Below are 18,392 nucleotides of genomic sequence, written 5' to 3' on the forward strand. Positions count from 1 at the left end.
TGAAATCCCGTTGAAGATTGAGAAGCAATTAAAAAATGATTGTAAAGGGAATTGATAAATAAGATTTAGCCAGGAGACAGATTAATTTAGAATTCTAAAGCAGAATTATTTGGAATTAACCGAATGCAGATGAAAATACATTAGAATACAAAAGTAAGGAAAATTGTACAAGATTGCCGAGATTGTACAAATCTTTGGTGAGATCACATTTGGAGTTTTATTCTCTGTACCTCAGGAAGGACATCGTTCCCTTGGAGTGAGTGCAGAGCAGATTTATAAAATTGATTCTTGAAGTGGGGGGTTAACTATGAAGAGTGATGGAAGTTTGGCCTCTATTAGATTTTACAATATTAAGAGATGATCTTATTAAGGTATACAGGATTCTGACAAGCATCTCAGATCGGTGCTTTCTCTCAGTGGATGACAATGAGGATAAGGGGTTGACCAGTTAGGACTGATATGAGGAGAAATTCCTTTGGAATTTTTGGAATCCTCTGCCTCAATGAGCTGTAAATGCTTAGTCATCGAGTCTGCTCAAGGCTGAGATTAAGAGATTTGGGGACAATAATGGGATCAAGGTACCTAGTAATTGGGCAGGTTAAGTGGAGATGAGCACAGAATCAGCTATGGTATTAATTAGTGGAGCAGGCTCGAAGGGCCATATGGCAATATTTCTTACATTCTTATTATCCAAGTTATTCAAATATTAACTTAATTCATATAAAACTGCACTGTGAAAATGCTCAATGTGTAATTGGTCAAAACTTTAAAGGTTATGCATTCAAAATAATGGCTTTGACTCCAGTTGCAGCCAGTTTAGAGAAACCTGCTTCTTACCTGTCCCTCGCTCTATCAAAGCTGAAAAGAAGAGATCAGTCTCTTGAGCCATGTCTGCCTCTATGACATGCTTGGTAAAAGGCAGTGCCTAAGACAGAACACAAGAGATTAATTCTTCACCTGCTGTGAAATGATTCAGTATGGAATTCAGTATTGAATCCATGTGGATATCCTTAGTTGTCCAATCATTAACAATAAAATTACATAGAAATTTAGCACAGAAACAAGATATTCCAATAAAATGATCTATGCCAATATTTAAACTCCACAACAGCCTCCTCCCAGCTGAATACCTCTCACCTTACTCTTGATATGGTTATCTACCATCACCTTAAATACAACAGGGTATTTGATTCAGTACTCCATGTGGTTCTGAGTTTCACATTCTAACCATGATGAGTAAGGAAGCTTGCTCAGAACTCCTTACTGGATGTACAAGTGACTTTCTTTATTTGAGAAAGTTTTCACAAGAACGCAAGACGTAATCATAGAGGAGCAGGGGTAAGCAGCCAGGCCCCTTAGTCTACTTTGGCATTCAGTGTGATCATGGCTGATCCATACCGTCCTCATCTCCTCTTCTGTGCAAGTTACCCATAACCCTCAATTTCTCAATCTTTCAAATATATACCTATCTCCACTTTAAATATAGCTAATGATCTGGCCTCTACCATTATGGGGGCTCAGAGAATTTCAGAGATGCACCACCCTCTGAGAGAGAACTCAACACACCTCAGTTTTAAATGCCCCTTATTTTTAACTATGTCCCCTTATTTCAGACTGTCCCACTCCTCTGTATCCTTCTGTCCTTCCTCTTTACTCTTCTTATAATCCTGTTTCTTTATCTCTAGGTTTTCCTTTTGATTCCTTCTTTGATCCATCCGTTCAATAGATCCTAATTTAGCTCAAAAATACACCTGAACACAAATAAGTCAATTCAGTCCTTCAACATGCTTCGTCAATCAATTAGATAATGACTGATTTGTATCTTAATTGCATCTGTTCATCTTAGTTTTGCAACCTTTAACATCCTTGTTTCTAAAGTGGAATGCTGGTTAGTGGTACCTTGCAGAGCACTGGTTCATTATAGTCTAAACACTCCAGGTGGCCTGTTAACACATGGAATAGCCAATATCAGTCCCCAGCATTCACACTACTAACTGGGAAGTACAGGTGAGCCCTGCATCTCAACTCTGAGCAGCTGTCTGCTCACCCCAGCCTGCCCAACACTCACCCTCACACGCTTCCTCTGCACATTACCTCAGAGCTTCAATCCACACTGTGCCATTTGGCAATGAGATCACTTGAACTTTTCATTGCTGCCGGAATGCCACTGGAGAGCTGAGCACTCAACCAGGTTACTGGTGCAGCTGCTGTGAGGGCAGGGGTAAACTCCAGGTCTCCGGCCCAGCACCACTATATATTCTATGCTATAATGACCTCGTTTAATGCTAATTCCACTAGCGTTCTCAGTAACCACATTCTGAGCACTAAGCAAGTACCAGTGTAATTATTTTAGCCAGGCCAGTTATGGTTCTTTAATTAATTTCTAGGAAGAGGACACCACAAGCAAGACTACCATTTATTGCCCTGGTGGCAGTGGTGAACCACCTTCTTAAGGCTTCACAGAACAGTCATTCATTTTCTTAAATGCACAGGCAGGTTGAGAATGGCTCTCACTGAACAGCAAGATATATTGTGCTCTACTTTTGCCATACAGAATCTTTCCGCAAGTAGCTAGTATTGGGTTTCCACTAGTTCATGTTGGTAATGTCTGGGGAAAGGATATTAAATTGGCTGAAGCATTCGTAAAATAAATGTGAAAACACAGACTGTTTAGAAATTAATGCCACTAAAAAGTACAGAGTACATCAGTTGTTCTTGTGTCCATCACATGATGCTCATTTCTCCCTTGGTCTTTAAACCATGTTTCTACTGCACAAGATGATGGATGAGAGTTTTGGCCCCGGATATTTCCCCTTGCTAGCCTCAGGACAACCACTCGGGGACACACAACTTCCAAGCTTTGGTAAAAGTATTAAAGTCAACGTGAGAAGTCACACTGAAGTACAAGTTCGATTGCTCTGCAGGCATGTACGACTTAAGAGCAGTAACAGCTCAGCTCACTTGGTCCATCGTGTGCTCCGCTATTCATCTGCATTGTGGCTGACTTGATTGTTACCTCAATCCTGCATTCCAGACCAGCCTGGAAATATTGCACCTCTTTCCTAATCAAGAATTATCTACCTCTGCCTTAATAATCATCATCAAAGACTGCTTCCACTACCCTTTGGGAGAAAACAAATTATAACATCTGTGTTAAATAGATGACTTATCTTAAACATTGAACGTTCCTGCCTATCGATGATAGCAATTGCTAAGAACGCTCATCCTCAGTGAAGCCTTGAAAGAGTATGACTATTACAGGGAGGAAATATAGAAAATAATGAGATTAACACTGCACACATACCACATAGTCCTCATATGAAATGGCACACCATTTGATCAATCTGGATATGATCTTCACTGGGAAAAGATGCTGACATTCACTGGATATTGGAACAATACTGTGTTCTGTAAAATAACAGCAACTTAAAGAGCATGTGAATATCACTATAAATTTATGAAGTAAATCCATGGGATCACTGAAATAAAAACAAGGCTTTCATATTTTCTTAAAATCCTCAATGAGCAACATTATTGATATTTGGGTATTTAAATTCCAGTATCAGGATCTATGCATTTTAGATTTATTAATTTTAACATTCAAAACACCGAATGAAGAACAATTGAAAAGTTTTCAAATCTTGTCTATTATCTTCAACACCCACAAGCCTCTCAGCTTGGAACTGTAGCAAATGATTTAACATTCAGCTTTAGCCAATTTTCAATGTTGCACAATTAGTTTTCCCATTGAAAACCAATCATGACAGAAATTTATGGTGGACATGGGATGACTGAATGGATCAGTACCCATCTTGCCTGTTGCTCTTTCTCCACACTATTCCAATCCAAATTTGTTGAGTTGATTCTCAATTTGTCTCTAATTCAAAAACCAGCAACTACCTTGGCTGTGAAGTAACTGTAGTCTCCTTGACAAATGTAGCAACTAATATATTTCCCAGCTAAGAAAACTTCACCAGGCATTTCAAACATACAGAAGTTCACTTTTAACTAAAATTGAAAATTGTCATTTTTAAGTATAAACATCATGGTCCTCAGGCCTATTATGAGACACACAGCAATAATAGCCTGAAAGTAGACAGTTCCTGAGCTCCCACTGCACATGCACCTTCTTAAAGCAAACTCTGAGGCACAGATGGAAGCCAACAGTTGTCTGTTTTCACCACTGTCAATTCATGGCCTGGGCATTAACTGAAACACGGGGAAGGGAAAAATTGACTTAAACTGGAAAAAGCAGAGCTGGCAGAAAGAAAATCTACTGAGATAACAATAACAAGTTGCATCTGTAGAGCATCTTGGTGAGAAAACACAAGATACAAGGAGAGCAAGTGAAGATCTAATTAGAGTAGTACTGCATGGGAACAGGCTCTTCGGCCCAACTCGTACATGCTAACCAAGATGCCGATCTAAGCTAGTCCCATTTGCCCACATTTGACCCATGTTCCTTTCCTATCCCAATGTCTTTTAAATGTTGTCATTGTACCTGCCTCAACCACTTCCTTTGGCAGCTCGTTCCAGATAGGCACCACCCTCTGCATTAAGAAGTTCCCCCTCAGGTCCCCTTTAAATCTTTCCCCTCTTACCTTAAACCTATGTCTTCTAGTTTTAGATTCCCTTTCCCTGGGAAAACAGACTGTGTGCATTCACCCTATCTATGCCCCTCATGATTTTATACACCTCTTCAAGGTCACCCCTCAGTCTCCTACGTTCCAAGGAATAAAGTCCTAGCCTGCCCAACCTCTCCCTATAACTCAGGTCCTTGTGTCCTGGCAACATTCTCGTAAATCTTCTTTGCACTCTTTCCAGCTTATTTGTGGGAGGGAAAAGAAAGAGGAAACCCAAGTAATGGAACAAACCTTGTAAATGTTAATTCACACTTTCATTACTCAGGATCTTCTAGTTTTATTTAAATATTTCTTTTTTATTGAAATATTTTTGTGTTCAGCTACAACTATTTGTTTTTTTTTATGATGAACAGAGATTATATTTAAGCCAGGAAAAGCAATGTGACTGAAAGAATGCTTTGGTTCTCTCTAGGTTATTATTACAAAAATATACTCAAAGCATCTACCTCTGCTGTGAACTCGGAGAGAAAAAAAACTTTTGTCCTGATGAAACAAAAAAGGTAGAAAACTACATAATCTGTTTGGTTTCCACTGTGGCACCACCCTACTTAATCGGAACCAAGATTTTAGTTTAGTTCATGGCTCCTAGAAACTTGGGGAAAAGGAAGCCAACGTAAATTACTCACCAAGTGAAGCAAATTGCTTCTGCAGAGCCAGTCGGGACTGCAACCTTACACGTAGCAGTTTTATTGTTGTTTCCATGTGACTTGCACTCAATGAATTGTCTGCTATCACAGATTTCTGTGGGAAGAGTAGAAATGAAAATATTTGCAAAAAGGTAATTTTGGTACAATCTTCGAATATATCCCCAAATCATAATTTTACAGAATATTTTCTAATTTTCTCGTATTTTGTAAATAAAAGGGAAATGCAAATTTTGAGAATGAGAATGTATGTGTATACACATATCACACACACGAGAGAGGAGCACAGTCAGTAGCTGTATATTAATTGTTGATTAAATGTCACATTGTAATTGTTGATTAAATGTCACATTGTAATTGTTGCTTTTCACTAAACTAATACATTTTTTCATTATTTCTCAATGCTTTAGTAAAATATGATCTTCCTAGCGAAGTTTAGAATCTTACACTGTGGATACCAAATACCCATGCTTCTTGATTGTTCCAAGTCTCTCTCTTATAAAAAGATTTCACCTTCTTCGATCCAACTGTCAGTCTTCCCCATATTTAACTTTACATGCTGTAGTTTTACAAATTTACTTAATCTATATCCCTTCATAATTTCTTGCTCCTATCTGCACAAATAACAGTGCCACCTATCTAGCCGTTATCTGTATATTTGGATATACATTCTATTCCTTCACAGCCAAAACATAAAGCCTCAGTCCTGATTCCTGTGTAATACCTAATTTCACATCTGACCAGAGTACATTAACATCTCCTTACTCTATCTGCTAAGTGATAATTGATAAACATCCCAGGATGGAATGAAAAAGAAATGCCCTCTCTGAATATAATTAACAAAAAAATGTTATTTCCATGTGAAATGGAAAATTTTCCATAGATAGTGACAATTTCAGTTGATAGAAGACAATTTCACAGTTGTGTGGTCATACTTTACTCAATCATAAGTCATCCTAATACGTGCTTGGGTATGATTCAGACCAGCAACCACGATCACTATAATCATGGAGTTCTCCCTCATTTAACGGTCATGCACTTTTCTCATTTTATTTGTTATAAGTAATAATCCATATCATTAAGTAAAATAAAAAGTCTAAAGCCAAGGCCCATTGTAAATGATGGAAGAGCTGATAGCCCAGTGTTTGTTTATTATTTAATGGAATAGACACATTGCCCTATTGGCCACAACTAAAGTTAAAATAACTCTGGTCTTTGGTAGATGAATGAAGGTCGCTGTTAGAATATACTGCTTCCTAATGGTAAGTCCTGTAAGAAAAAATCCCTTCACCATAAATTGTTAGATACAACATCTTACCCCTTTCACAGCAAAACTCCTCACAGATAGTGTACTGCACTATGTTTTAACTTAATCCAAACAAAATCGCCTCATGTTGTATGTACTTACATTTCAACAATCACTTTTCTAAATTCTGACACTTTACCTGTGGCTGATCCTTCGGAAAATGCAGACCTCCAAGTTTCTGAACCCAAACATAGGGGTGTCCCAGCTCTCCAATGTAGTCACTAAAAGATAAGATTCTGCGAAGAAAAAAGTAAGTTTATTTTTTTCCAACCAATATAGAGACACGACATGAGAATATTTAGACTCTAAATTCCTTTCTCGCATCAGGTTTGCCTCATATTTTATTAACCATAGGTAAAGAGTAATCATACTGTTTGATGGATGAAAATGACTTTAATGAAGTGGTGACTGATGGTGCGAATGTTCATCTCTGCCTGCTGAGTTATCCACAAATTATTAGGAGGGAGGTCATTTAACACATCTTTGCTCATCAGCCTAGGAAAAGTTAGGAATGAATTGTGGCAGCATCATTAATGGCCATGAAACACCATGCCTCCAATGAACAGTCTCACTAGCAGATGTGTCGATGTTGTCACATTGTTTCGATTGGCACACTGCAGTGAAAGGTAATGAAAGAAAGCACTTACCCAACTTTATCAAACTGATACTGGTTAGCTGGATTTGGAGTCTTCTTGCCATGGTCCCCAGGATACAGGCAACTCAGTAGTGAGGCTGGAGACAATAGATCTCTACATTCATCAAATATTTTAAGAAATAAGTGGAGAATATGATTAAATTTGCATATAACATATGAGCAATAAAACAAATAATTACATAAAATACAATTTTCTGTATAATTAGGACACAAATCCAAGGAAAGTCAGATACTTCCAAGTTTCATGAAAGTATTTTGAGGTTAAGCCAGAATATGGCATTCATAGTATTTTGCTTTTGAAATTTATGAATGATGTTGACTAACATGGTGCTTGGGCCAAATTCCTATAACTTGTATTGTAAATGCTCATACCCATACTTGCCTCATGATAAGAGGCTATTGTCCTCGAAGAGCAGGTGTTGCAGTCTTTCCTTTAAGTGGCAGTTTTAGATTACGTCAGACAGCAGGAGATTGGAACAGGATTGAACCTCAGACAGAACAGTGACCTGGGTTAGAATTAAAACTTCCTTTTATGCCAGTAACATTTAACTCAACTTGGAAAGAGTTGGCTGAACCAGTGAAAAGACTGGGAATTTTTAGGCCAAACAATTTAAGCTTGTGTTTTCCATGATCTTTTATGCTAATTTTGCCTGGGTCTACAAAATTTGCCTGAGTTGAAATTGAGAGAAGCTGATGTGGGAAGGCTCTTCAAAATGTGTTTTTTTTTGGGTGCACAGGCACCAGAAGGCATGCTTATAAAATTCTATCCAACTCCAGTGACTGAAAAATTGACTATAATACACTCCTGAAAATAGTATACAGTTAACAATAGTTTTTGCACTAGAAGTCATTTTTACTGAATGCAACCCAGATTATTCATAGGTGGCAGAATTTCCACTGATTAAAAATGGTTACTTTTCATGATAAACCCATCCCAAGGGATATTGATAAAACTCAGCCAGACTATCACTTTTAAATATATCAAAAATAATGTCTAAAGGAAAGAAAAATAAAGCCATTATGTCTTATTACGGTGCCCTACTGCAGTGGCTCACTATGGATTTTATATTTGTGATTGCAGATTTACTGATCCAGTCCAAAGCAGAAACACTACTTTTGCAAGTCAATGCTGACAGATAAAACGTTTAGGGTTCATTCCCCCAGCCCTTACCCTGCACTGATAGCTATGGACATCTCTGTAGCTGTGGTTACTTTGGTCTTGACAGTCATTATATTGAGGTTCATCAAATAATAGAAGTAGAGATGAAGAACACTGCCATCTGCAAAATGGGGAAGATAAATGAAGATTAAAAACAAAACTATCAATCTGATCAAACTGTATTCCGATACACACATGAAAATGGAAACACTTGGGAGAAGTATTTTGGAGCTCACTCATCTAAAAGCATCCAATTAAGTAACACCAGATGTATCCCTTATTATTTCAATTCAAGCACTAAGCAATAGTTCCACATATATTAGATATGTGACTGTGCAGAACTACAATATGTGCAAATGAAATGAAACCAACCAACCTTTATTGTTATATAGTTTTTCCCTTCACGTCACAGATTATTGAGCTGCTATACATTGTGATAATTAAAACACAATACCAGAGGAATCCAAATGTTTGAGAACAAAAAACTGATGTTACAGGTGATCTTTTTTAATTCTGAGCACAGCACTTATCTAGTACATAAATCTTTGAAAGAGAGAAAGAAGTGGAAACAGAGTCGCCGACAGCATTTCAGAAGTGTCTAGCTGAGCACCTGAATCGCCTAGGGTTAGAAGACTATGGGCCAAGTGCTGGAAGATGGATTTAATATGGATGGTGCCCACTGGTCGGCATGGATGTGGTGGGTCAAATGGCTTGGCTCCATGCTGTATGACAGTCCCACCCTTAGCAATAAATGCAGATACAAATCTTCATCTGTAGGAGCACATTAAAAAGCAATGGAGATAGTACATTAAATACAAAAGAGCAGTGTTGATCTTACATAGCCTATTTCGCCTTGGTATTTTTCCACTTGGTTTCTGTGATTTTTAGATAATTTGAAGGTACATTGGCTTTTTCATTGGTACTACTTAAGACGATGAAGGGATGATTAGCTCTAACCTTTGTATTTCAGGTCTAAAGCAACAGACAGAGGGTGCCGTTTCAACATTTCTCTGCGTTTATCATCTAGCTGTAGGCCAAGAGTTGGGCGACGACGTTTCTGAAAAACAGATCAATAGTTTGGGCAATGATTTACACTCCCAGTTGACTTAAAAAATGAAGTTGCATTAACAATGTTAATACATTTATTACAACAGCTGCTCAAGAAAAAAAATCATAACTTTAGAATAAGACATAACTAGACGAGTAAAAGGGCCAACCGTTTTGAGTATCTTCTTATCATATTTATTCTTGGTTATATCTTAAGAACTTACATTTCGCTTTGTGAAGATGCTTCTCAGAACACATTCCTAACATTTTTTTTGAAGCATAGAACTTATTTGCCTTAGAAGAAAACTATCTCAAGTAATCCTTTCTTAAATGAATCACAAACAAATTAATAAGGATAATTTTTAAAATGCATTTGTTTTGACACCGGGAAGGAGGATAATGACACAAGAGCACATACTTGATAGACCCATCGGGATTAATTGCCTAAAGAAACATAACTGTCAGTGGAGACAATCAACCTAGACTGTTTGATAGTAACTCAGTGCTAGATTAGGTAATTCCCCATGACAGTGAAGACATGAGGTACATTTAAATGTAATGAAATGTGTTTCTCTTTCACTTATATGCAGTTCCAGTAGGTTTCCTGAACTGGTTCATCCTGGTGTTGATAAGATGGGACTGTGAGGATCTCTTTTAGGATGACAGTAATATATTTTGAGAAGGGGTCATGGGTAACTTGCCTACACAGATTAACAGTAATATTCAGATGGAACACTGGGTAGAAGCAACAGATCCAGAAAAAGAATTTCAGTGGGACCCAGTTGCATGTGAGCCTCCTAATTTCTTCACATAACGAGCTTGCTTGTACCAATGCTTGTACCAGTCTGGATGAACCTCTGGGATCTCCTGCAGAGAACACCCACCATTTAAGTGTGAAAATGAACTCCAGTGGCAGGCATTTGTTGAATGTCTGCACTCTGCCAAGACTGTCATCAAGGTAGACATTTTTGTTGTTTATTAGGCTGTCAGGAAGATCAAGAGCTCTGTGGCAATTAATGACTGTGGAAACATTCTGCAATTAACCTTTACCCCATACGGTGTCAGATGTTGACAAGTCTCAAAGGCAGTAGAGCCAGAAAACACTGTATTGTGATAGTCTGATGTGCAACATTGAAGAATACTGTTCTGGCTCTGATAGCTGGTGCACAAAAATTGAAGACGTCAGGGATGACTAGTATACTTCAGCTGAATAGCTCTTCCAGATGCCATTCAACACAATGCCATCTTCTCCTTAAGATAAAAGTCATCAGCAACACTGACCTTCCCAATCATTTAAAAAAATCAATGCAAATGTGCTTCTAATCACATTATCCATTCTGGGAAACAGCAATTAATATTCATGAAGTTGGAGAGACCAAATCATGTAATGCCTTTGATGTAAAGGACAGAGATCCAGGGCATTAAACATATGAAAAAAGTGAACAGTGATTAAACAAATCTGCAGTATTCTACTCTCCAATGGAAAGTGGTTGCCACTGTGACCATCTGTCATGAATCGTTATATTCACTTGCTCATTAAGGTATAGTTCAAGAGGCACCTCATTTTCCCATTCAGCACTGCAGGAAACCTTCAGATTGATAGCCATCAAGGTGAGCTTTTCCTGTCAGGTAACGGTTGAAGCAGTAAATATTATAATACATAACTGTTTAAAGGGTACATATAGGAACAACTTCATGCACACTTTTGCAAAAATAACCATTCATTGCTTTAAGTGCTTTGTCCAGTGAAAACGGTGACGATTACAGATTACTTCAAAAAAATGTTAATAGCAAGACTCCCCTCCTTTCATCAGCTTCTAGTTCCTATGTTAAATGAATACACAAAACTAAAATTAAAACAAAATGTCATGTTAAAATTCCACAGTGTGCAAAATCTAATACTTTTCAAAAATCCCCATTTGGCTACTTCCTTCTGATGGAACACTGTTTATTAAAATAATCTATGGCCTATGACAACTTTAGTAAAGAACCAGCTCAACAAAAATTTTCCTTAATGAATCTTTCCTCCCATGATGTAGAAGTTTTTGTTTCTATATTATATAATTACATTACCGCATATTTAGGGTTTGAAAATCAACTAGAAACCATGATTAGGTACAGATCAAGAAAAAGATAACAACTTATTTGAGCCAGTGATGAACCCTTATCAATATATACCTTCTAATCCACTTCAAAATCTACTTCCATAATATAATTTACTGGCACCCTTCAGTCTCTGTGTCATTGAAACTTCATCTGTGTCTCTCATCACTGTTAGACCTGACACATTACTGTTTGGCCTCCCATCCTCCAACCTTCATGACGTTCGGCTACTCAAAAATTCTGCTCCTTGACGTTATCATGCACCAACCCACACACATATCATCAAGGTCTTTGCTGGCTCCCGGATCCCGGCAACTCAAATTTACCATTGTCATTTACATGGTAACGCGCATATCTAAAATCTTTTCCTAACTGAATTGCAGATCACAGTAACTCTGATATTCTTCTGCTGTCCCATCATTAGAGGGCATGCCTTCAGGCACTCAAGCCTCATCCTCTTCAGTTCACCTCTTCCAAAAAAAAGTCCCCCTTTAAAAGCGACTTCTGACAGGCTATATCTCATACACCATGGCTCCACTTTGTATATACTAGGCTGACAGGCATGGCTTTGTTTCATTTGCTTACAGATTAATTAAAGGGCACCAAATGAATCTTCTTTGCTGAGAATTCATTATGTCAAGGTACTTGTAGTAAAATTTGATTAACAATCAATAAAAAAAAGTTATGCTTTTAAAATTTCAGGTCCAAATTAAGAAGTAAATTTGTCATCTCAAACACACAACTACCTTCTGGTGAAGATGCAAAACTTTCCAGCATTGCCTGGTTTAGTAATTGCTGGTCAAAGGAGCATTTTCTCAGATTTTGTTTAGGAATGCATCAATGCCAGTGAACATAATCTGAATAGATCAACTTCAGATGAAATTACTGTTACTTACAGTTGTTGTCTGCTCCTCTTCTGCATCTGAGTCACTTTCATCATCTGCAATGTAAAGGCAAAGAAACTAAGAAACATGACAAAAAGAAACTGATAATCACACATTGCTTAAATGAAATAATGGATAGTGATAAGGAGCAAAACTCTGGTTGATAATCCCCTCCCCCTTTAAGCTGAAGCCAGTTCTTCATTTCTAATAAAACAGCCACAATGAGATCTGACTGTGAGTGATACCTGGGGCCTCACTGGTGTGCATGGCTTAATAGGCATATGCCATGCCCTACAGAAAAAATGTTTGCATGCTAATCAGAGCAAACACTAATTTTGAAGTGAAGTTCTGAAGTCTTAATAAATAAGATTAGTTATTACCTTGGGAATCCTCTGGTGGTCTCGCAAGTGCCTTGGCTTCTTCCACATCCCCATCAATAGCGACTGTAAGATTTTTATCTGGCAAAAAAAAATTCCATCTATTTAGTTGTGAATGTACTCATGGAAAACTCAGATATTTAAAGTTTATTTATAATTAAAAGCCACCATAACAATAGTTCATTAGCAAAAAATAAGACTCATCTTTTTTCCTGTGACAGCATCTTACACACACAAAAATCAATCAAACTACTGAGTACCAGGAAACTGCAGAAAGTGCCTGCCACAAAAAACTGGTATCAATATCTTGAAGTATAAAAATGTTTCTACAAATATCCAGCTTGGAGTCTGGAGGTATCATTAATATACTGAGTATTATTATACTTGACAGCAGGTAAATTGATCATTTTTGCTTTAATTTCTTTGTTGCCCATCCAATAGCCCTGTGGATAGTGATTCAAACTATCCATGCAGTTTATAATCAGGGCAGGAAAACAACAGAAGTGCAGCAATTTACATACAGTGATAGAGCAACACTATAGTAGGCTTTTACTTAAGGCAAGGAAATCAAAGTACATAAGGGAGCAGAAGTACACCACTCATCTACCCTCCCCCACCCCACACCCATCCACCAAGCTGGTCTCACAAGTAAATATGATCATGACTGATCAGAGTCCATATTGATGATGGAATAATATGACAGCACCCTACTTTAGCCAGTCATATTTTGTGTTATGGCTAAATTGGCATGCTTGACATTTCAGCTCACTGGCTCCAATGTCTTATTAATCTTATTGTTCCTTTGGCTGGAACAAGAGTGCTTGCTGTCTCCATGTTATGTTAAACTCAGTGTATTTGCAGGCAAAAAGTTTCACCTTTCCCTTCAAAGGGAATCAAGGGAAACAGCTGGGTGAGGGAAAATGATGTTGAGGGGAAGGATTGGATATGATCTTATTAAACGGTGGAGCAGGCGCAAGCTTTTTGTTTTTTTTTCCTTCATGTCACAGAATTATTATATAAAACCAGTTATTACATAAAACCAATTATTATATAGTTACCTCATAAGTATGGACTGTATTATCTATTTTTTTAAATTCTAAAATGGAGTACAAAACATATTTAAAATATAACATTGTACAGATTTAAAATTAATTAGCTTTCTGAATTATACAGAAGTAAAACTAAGATCAAAACTGAAACCAATGAATTACTTTATAGTAAAAAAACAAACGCTATATTCTGAGGGGCATATATTCTAACTCCAAAAGTACAATATATTTCCATGGCATTAATTAGTCAAAAATATGCAGTTTTGTGTGACTGCAATTAAGAGTGATGGAAGCTGTCATCAACAATACCAGCAAATGACAATAAGTAACTTGTTCACTGATGCTTGGTTTGCATTTCACCAAGACCAGCCAGCTGCAGATCTCATCAGAGCCTTGGCCAAATACAGACCAAACAGCTAAATTCTGGAGGCGAGGTAACACGTACTGCCGTTGACATCAAGGCAGTATTTGACAGAGTAAGGCATCAAGGCATCCTAATAAAGATGAAGTCAATGGCCATCAAGGTAAAACGTTCCAATGATCAGTGACACTTTGTGCAAAGAATGATGGTGGTGACTGTTGGCAGTCAATCATCTTAGCCCTAGGACATCACTATAGGGGTTCTAGGCCCAACTATCTTTCTATTGCTTCATCCATCAACTTCATTTCATTGTAAAGTCAGAAGTAGGGAAGTTTGCTAATGATAGACAATGTTCAGTTTCATTCGCAACTTCTCAGCAAATTAAGGATCCATGCCTGCATGCAGCAAGTCCTAGACAACATTCAGCATGGGCTGATAAGTGGCAAGTAAATTTTGTACCATGGAAGTGAAAAGCAATGACCACCTCCAACAACAGAGTCTAAGCATATTCAATTGCATTACCACTGGTATTCCCCCTGCCAACAATCCTTATGAAGCTCAACACTATCCAGGACAAAGCAGCCTAATTGATTGACACCCCAACAACCATGTGAAACAATCATGCCCTTCACTACCAGCACAAAGTGGCTGCAGCATGTACCATCTACAAAACAGTTACTTGCCCAGACTATTTGGAGAGCACCTTGCAACCCCTGCCACCAAGGACAAAAGCAGCAATTGCATGGGACCACCACTACCTCCAAATCACCCATCACCCTGATTTGGAAGTACATTTCTGTTCCTTCATATTAGGGTCTAAATCTTGGAATTTTCTCCCCCACAGCACCATGGAAGTAATTTCACCAGAAGGACTGCAGCTGTTTAAAGTGGGGGATCACCTTCACAAGGGCAACTAGAGATGGGCAATAAATTCTGGTCTTGCTAGGGATGCACAAATTCCAAAAATTAAATTAAAAAAAACTGTGGACATAACACAGGACAAGAAGGGGAACGCTAGAAAATAATGCAAGACCGTGTACTGTATACACCAGCACTTGCTGGTTATGATGCACAGGTATGCTAAAAGAGTGATGAAACAGGACTTATTCTATGCACAGAAGTGAATCATATGCATATGTTGATCTGGTTTAATAGGGATAATATATGCATACTTAATGTAGGTCTCTAAAAGCAGTCAAATTTAAATTTGTGTGCATGGTCCTGTTGGCATGTACTGGTGTACTATAAATAATATATTAATAATTTATTATTTAAAAAAATTTCTGTTAAATTTTACAATGAAGTTACCAATTTAAGATGTTTACCATTAAGATAAAAATCCTTAGATACTGCAAAATGTGAATGCTTCCTCGTATCTTCCACAAGCATAGTACTTTTTCAAAATCCATATTCTGAATGTGCACTGATTATTTGTATCGTAGGGAAACTGGTAGGAGGCAGTGAAATTTATAAGATTCACAAATTTGTCTGCAATTTTATTCATTATATGTATCAGTGGCCTCTGCAAACTTTATTAAAATAGCAAAATGATCCCCATCTTATTTCAAGTAACTGGCCATTAATAATGGCCAGATTATAGTCAAAAATGAAGTCCAATCACAAGGAAAATAAATACACATGTCCATCTTGTATTCTCTAAGTATATTAGGAAAAACACCAAAAGTGCTGATGTTTATGACCATCTACCCACTTAAAAAAAGAGTAACAAAATAAAGACTTGACCAAATCAAAACTGAGTTTATCTAATTCTATAGATTTGATTGTGTGAAAATGCGTACTGAATTATCTTTTGAGTTGAAGATCTTGGTGCCCAAGTGAACAAATGCAAATTACAGTTCAGGAAGAATTTCATATTTTTTTATTTCCAGTTTGCAACCCAGTTTTAAAAATGTTAATTTTATAGGTATTAATTTTGGATCTTGTGCTATTTTTCATCCATTTTGAGGCTGTTTAGATGTTTATTTGAAACTTAGTATTATTTTTCCTGAAATCTATGTCAACCATGTCAGAAAAATACACCAAAATACATTTGGACCTTGCCATACAAACATCATCTGTACAATTCTTAAAGATAGTTTTCATTTGTATTTTCTATGTTTAATTTTTGCAACAGCAGTAAGACAGGACATTGGAAGTAATAATCAGCATGTTTAAATTAAAAGTTAATGCATTAAGTCAAATCAAAATTTAGATTGTGTGAGCTATATAAGCACATGTATCCAGATTACCAGGAATAACCATAAAACACAAGTACACATTCTCAGTTAAAATACATACTTGCATAAATACATTGATACACTCTGAGAAATTGACATAATGCAAGTGAATAGTGGTAGTTTCTTCTCAAGTGAAATAATTGGTTATGGAACTCCAGCATAAAATGTCAATGATACTGTTCTTAAGATAAGACACCCTAGCGGCACATGAGGGAATATTAAAAATATTCCATTTATTAATTCCAAGTATGAATACATGGCATTTTTAAACAAATTCTCTGGTAATTAGGGCTAAATGCAAAAAATTCCCTTTGTTTGTAGAATATCTTCAAAAAACAAAAACAAATCTATTCCATTATATCTCTGGCAAAAATTAGTCAGAAATGGCCAAGCCCTCTGAAATTTGCTTGCTCAAAGATCTTAATTTTGATTTAAATCATCAGTTTTATTGCTTGTACTGTCTTTTATGCGTTACAAGTAGCACAGTTCTAAATGCAAAAAAATTCAAAGCTTAGTTTTAACAAAATTCAAGTCCCAATACTCACCCCGCCCATAGGGCTGGGAGGCCTTGTTCATCTGGGCTAATGGGGCATCCACCACCACAGCCAGAAGAGGATTACAAATAAAAAACAGGATTATGAAAGAGAGACACGATGTCAGTAAAAGAAAACAGATCAGCAACAAAGCTGAAATTAATTCAATATTTATCTCTTAAGCTAAATTAAAAGCTAAACAGTAGTACCACTAGTCAATGTGCAGATTAGGAAAATAATAGTAAAGCAATTAATGTTACTGATGTAGAACATAAGAAACTTTTCTGCTTTACAAATGCCATCCACAGCATAAAACACTTAAATTATTCAAAAGGTGAGATGGAAGGTCATGAATATGATGCCATATTTGACGAACTATTTATTTGCAAAAGTTTCTAAAGATCTGGTCAGAAGAGTGCTGCTCAGAAATAAAAGAATAGAAAACTTCAAAAGTGCTGATAAAATCTTAAAGATAAATAATACTACAAAAAATTTCACAAATGAAATAAAAATGTGTACTATTTAACATGTAACATTTACCAATACAGCAGATACATTAGAACCAGAGTAGAGAGTTTAACATATTTAATACACCATTTGTATGAAATAAGTTTAACCAATGTTAGGAACAATGATGGAAAAAATATGCATCACTGGTCTGGACTTCTTCCATGCCACAACACTCAATCAATGTTACATTTGACTTACCACAAGCTTGTCCATACGAATTTGCTTGTACATACAGCACATATAGCGGAGGAGGCAGGTGTCTGGCAATTTCATACTGTTTATGAGCTTGATCAAATGGCATAGAAAGATACTCCTGGACTGGTAAAGATGCCTAATGAGCCAGTGAAATAAATTGTCAATGGACATTTGAAAGTCAAGACCTACAGTACAAAACCAATTCTTTTCTTTTATTATTAGCATTCAACACACCACAATTTCAAACAGATTTGCACTTAATCTCACACTGAAAGTAAATATTTTAATTGCACACCACCTCATTTTCCTGATTATTCAAAATTGAATTATTGAAGCCTGATCCACACAGAAGGGATGACTCTTTTATGATCTCAGATCTGTGCCTGCATCAATTGCAACCACCACTGCTTATCTCAGTAATGTCCACTTTGAAACTACTAGATTGTAAAATCCATCTGATTCACTAATACCCTTCATGGGAAGAAATCCATCTGCTTATAAGTGACCGCTGAACCACCAGAGTTGACGCTTAACTCTCCTCTGACACGACTTAACAAGCCAGTCAGTTAAGTCAAAAACAAGGAGGAGTAGGGATGGGCAATAAATGCTGGCTCTTTCAGCAGTGCTCATGTCTCCCAAAATGGATTTGTGAGTAAATAGCAAATGAAGAAGATCAGAAGCAACTTCCA

At 37.0% G+C, this 18,392-nt stretch overlaps 1 protein-coding gene across 2 annotated transcripts in view; it reads right to left on the minus strand.

Moving 5' to 3' along the window:
* thoc5 (THO complex 5) overlaps nt 1–18,392 on the minus strand; it is a 35,772-nt gene that overhangs the window by 8,107 nt on the left and 9,273 nt on the right. The window contains exons 7-17 of one of the 2 annotated variants that reach the window (XM_052032410.1): nt 17,707–17,839; nt 17,011–17,046; nt 12,822–12,899; nt 12,454–12,497; nt 9,365–9,464; nt 8,420–8,528; nt 7,241–7,342; nt 6,733–6,829; nt 5,270–5,384; nt 3,305–3,408; nt 838–925 (exon numbers count right to left, since the gene is read on the minus strand). In XM_052032410.1, the coding sequence (XP_051888370.1) occupies nt 838–925; nt 3,305–3,408; nt 5,270–5,384; nt 6,733–6,829; nt 7,241–7,342; nt 8,420–8,528; nt 9,365–9,464; nt 12,454–12,497; nt 12,822–12,899; nt 17,011–17,046; nt 17,707–17,839 (1,006 nt within the window). The remainder of the gene's footprint in view (nt 1–837; nt 926–3,304; nt 3,409–5,269; nt 5,385–6,732; nt 6,830–7,240; nt 7,343–8,419; nt 8,529–9,364; nt 9,465–12,453; nt 12,498–12,821; nt 12,900–17,010; nt 17,047–17,706; nt 17,840–18,392) is intronic. The other variant, XM_052032411.1, reaches the window with a different exon arrangement.

This window comes from Pristis pectinata, chromosome 17, assembly GCF_009764475.1.
Source record: "Pristis pectinata isolate sPriPec2 chromosome 17, sPriPec2.1.pri, whole genome shotgun sequence".
NCBI lineage: Eukaryota > Metazoa > Chordata > Chondrichthyes > Rhinopristiformes > Pristidae > Pristis > Pristis pectinata.